The 2,500-nt window shown below is 41.4% G+C and overlaps 1 protein-coding gene across 1 annotated transcript in view; it reads right to left on the bottom strand.

Moving 5' to 3' along the window:
* LOC145416103 (uncharacterized) overlaps positions 1-2,500 on the bottom strand; it is a 138,368-nt gene that overhangs the window by 69,684 nt on the left and 66,184 nt on the right. The window contains exon 2 of the mRNA XM_080285195.1: positions 649-781. Within this exon, the coding sequence (XP_080141321.1) occupies positions 649-781 (133 nt within the window). The remainder of the gene's footprint in view (positions 1-648; positions 782-2,500) is intronic.

Here is a 2,500-nt window from a genome sequence, read left to right as displayed (position 1 = left end):
GAAGAACTGAGGAAGAATTTAGGAAGAACTGAGGAAGAATTTAGGAAGAACTTAGGAAAAAATTAGGAAGAACTTAGGAAAAATTTAGGAAGAACTTAGAGCCCTTAAAACGGGATCACTAAACCCCTGTCACCCTGTAAGCCTGTTGTATTTCGGACCTGGTTTTGTTTTAGTTTGTTTTGGCTTGTTTTTTTACCCTAGATATTGTTTTTCACCTGTATTTTTGCCCAGATTTGATGGCGTCATTCTTTCCCACAAGAAGAGTATGTTTTCACCCCTGTTTATTTGTAAGTTTGTCTGTCTGTTACCAGTATTACTCAAAGACTAAAAGAGAGATTTGGACCAAATTTGGTGGGTTGATAGCCCATGTCGCAGGGAACAATCGATTAACTTTTGGCACCGATCCGGATGGTATTACAGATTCTGGATCCGGAAAACACTTTTTGTGAAACCCTGATCAGTGATGAGAAAACCTAACCCATTACGAAGAGTGGCTTGGAAATTATGTGACCCTTGTGGGAGAGATGAGCTCCACGATTTTAAGGGACGTGTGTAGTTGACCTTACCTTTATTTTTACCCTTACATTTGACCTTGCCTCTTTATTTACCCATATGTTTGACCCCATTTGACCTGCCTTGACCCCTGACCTGTAAATGGGCGTGCCGGTGGGACTGTGGTAGAAGAGGACGAGGATGGTGATGTCGGTAGGGTGGGGCGGGCTAACATCACAGGGTAAGAGAACTTCGCCACCCTCCACCCCCTTCACCACAGAGAGCGGACCTGTTGAGGGAGAGGAAGAGGGAGTTAGTAGGGAGAGAGAGAGAGAGAGAGAGAGAGAGACGGTTTCAGTAGGGTGAGAGACCTTTGCCAAATACTTTATAAAAATCAGGGTCGAGAGTATGACATTATCCACTTCATCATCTGTTGTTCTATCAGTGTAGCTCTGTCTATGTCTGTCTATCCATCTGTGTCTATCAGTATCTATCTAAATGGGTCTGTCTGTCTGTCTAAATGTCTCAATCTATCTATCTGTGTGTTTGTGTCCATCTGTTTATCTACACATTCATTAGGATCTGTCTGCCTATCTGTCTACCTGTCAGTGTCTGTCTGTCTGTCTGTCTCTGTTTCTCAATCTATCTGTCTGTTTGTCCGTCTGTTTCTCAGTCTATCCATCTATATCTATCCATATGTCATCCATCTATCTTTCTGTCAGTCTCTAGCTGGCCTCTCTGTCTGTCTATACCTGGCAGTCTATTAATCAGTCTCTAGCTGGCCTCTCTGTCTGTCTATCTGTCTATCTATCACCAACTCATATATGTTCAAAATCAAGAAACAGTTCAGTAGATTGATGTTTATATTAGTTTCCCTAATTAATCAACTCATTTGCCTCTAACACTACTTTCTAACAATTGGCAAACACCTGATACTCTGCTAATTGGAGGGTCATTACCTGGTTGTGATTTGTTACCTGTATTAAAGGGGTGATGCTAGAGAGAGAGAGAGAGAGAGAGAGAGAGACATAGGTGCATACATCATTCATATAAAGTATACATACATACATACATACAGATAGATAGATAAGTAGGTAGGTAAGTAATTAAATACCGGTATATTGATGGATAGATAGATACATACATACATACATACATAGAAGGATGGATGGATGGATAGATTAATAGATAGATAGGTAGATGGATGGATGGATAGACAGATGGATAGATAGACATATATAGGTAGATAGATACTCAGTTAGGTAAGTAGGTAGGTAATTTGATGCGTCGATAGATAGATAAATGGATGGATAGATAGATAGATAGATAGATAGATAGATTACCCTTTTTGGTCACTGGAGTTCTAGTTGTCAGCATTTACTCTTATTGCTTAGTTTCAGGAGTTAATTATAGTCTTCGTAAACTTCCTTTGATGTGAGGCCCTTTCTATCTATCTGTTTATCTATCTGTTTATCTGTCTGTCTGTCTGCCTGTCTATGTCTGTCTATCTCTTTGTCTGCCTATCTATCCGTCTATCAATGTCCTTCTATCTATCTGTCTGTCTACGGTGTCTGTCTATTTGGCCAGTTATCTGCTATCATTTTATCTGTCTATCAGTCTGTTAATCAATATATCTGTCTGCCTATCTCTGTGCTGTCTATTTTCATCTGTCTGTCAGTCTGTCCGCCTATCCATGTCTGTCTGTCTGTCTATCTATCTATAGCCAGACGCCTTTATCCCGTTAGAGGTAGTCACACATAAATCGCCTCCACGTCACCCCCTCCTCTGCCATTTGCCTGTCCTCCCTCTATCTCATCCTCGATCCCCCTCTCCCTCTCCACCTCACTAATACTCTTCTAGTCAGTCTCTCATTGTCCATCCTCTCCACACGCTTTCAGTCACATCCACATCAACACCACAGGTTTCTCTCTCTCTCTCTCTCTCTCTCTCTCTCTCTCTCTCTCTCTCTCTCTCTCTCTCTCAGTAGGGCATCACACGGATTCAAAGG

This window comes from Coenobita brevimanus, chromosome 104 (assembly GCF_032717465.1).
Source record: "Coenobita brevimanus isolate Jiangsu-jjx chromosome 104, ASM3271746v2, whole genome shotgun sequence".
In the NCBI taxonomy this organism is placed as follows: Eukaryota; Metazoa; Arthropoda; class Malacostraca; order Decapoda; family Coenobitidae; genus Coenobita; species Coenobita brevimanus.
Note: the sequence above shows the minus strand (reverse complement) of the source record. Positions and strands in the feature narration are given on the sequence as shown.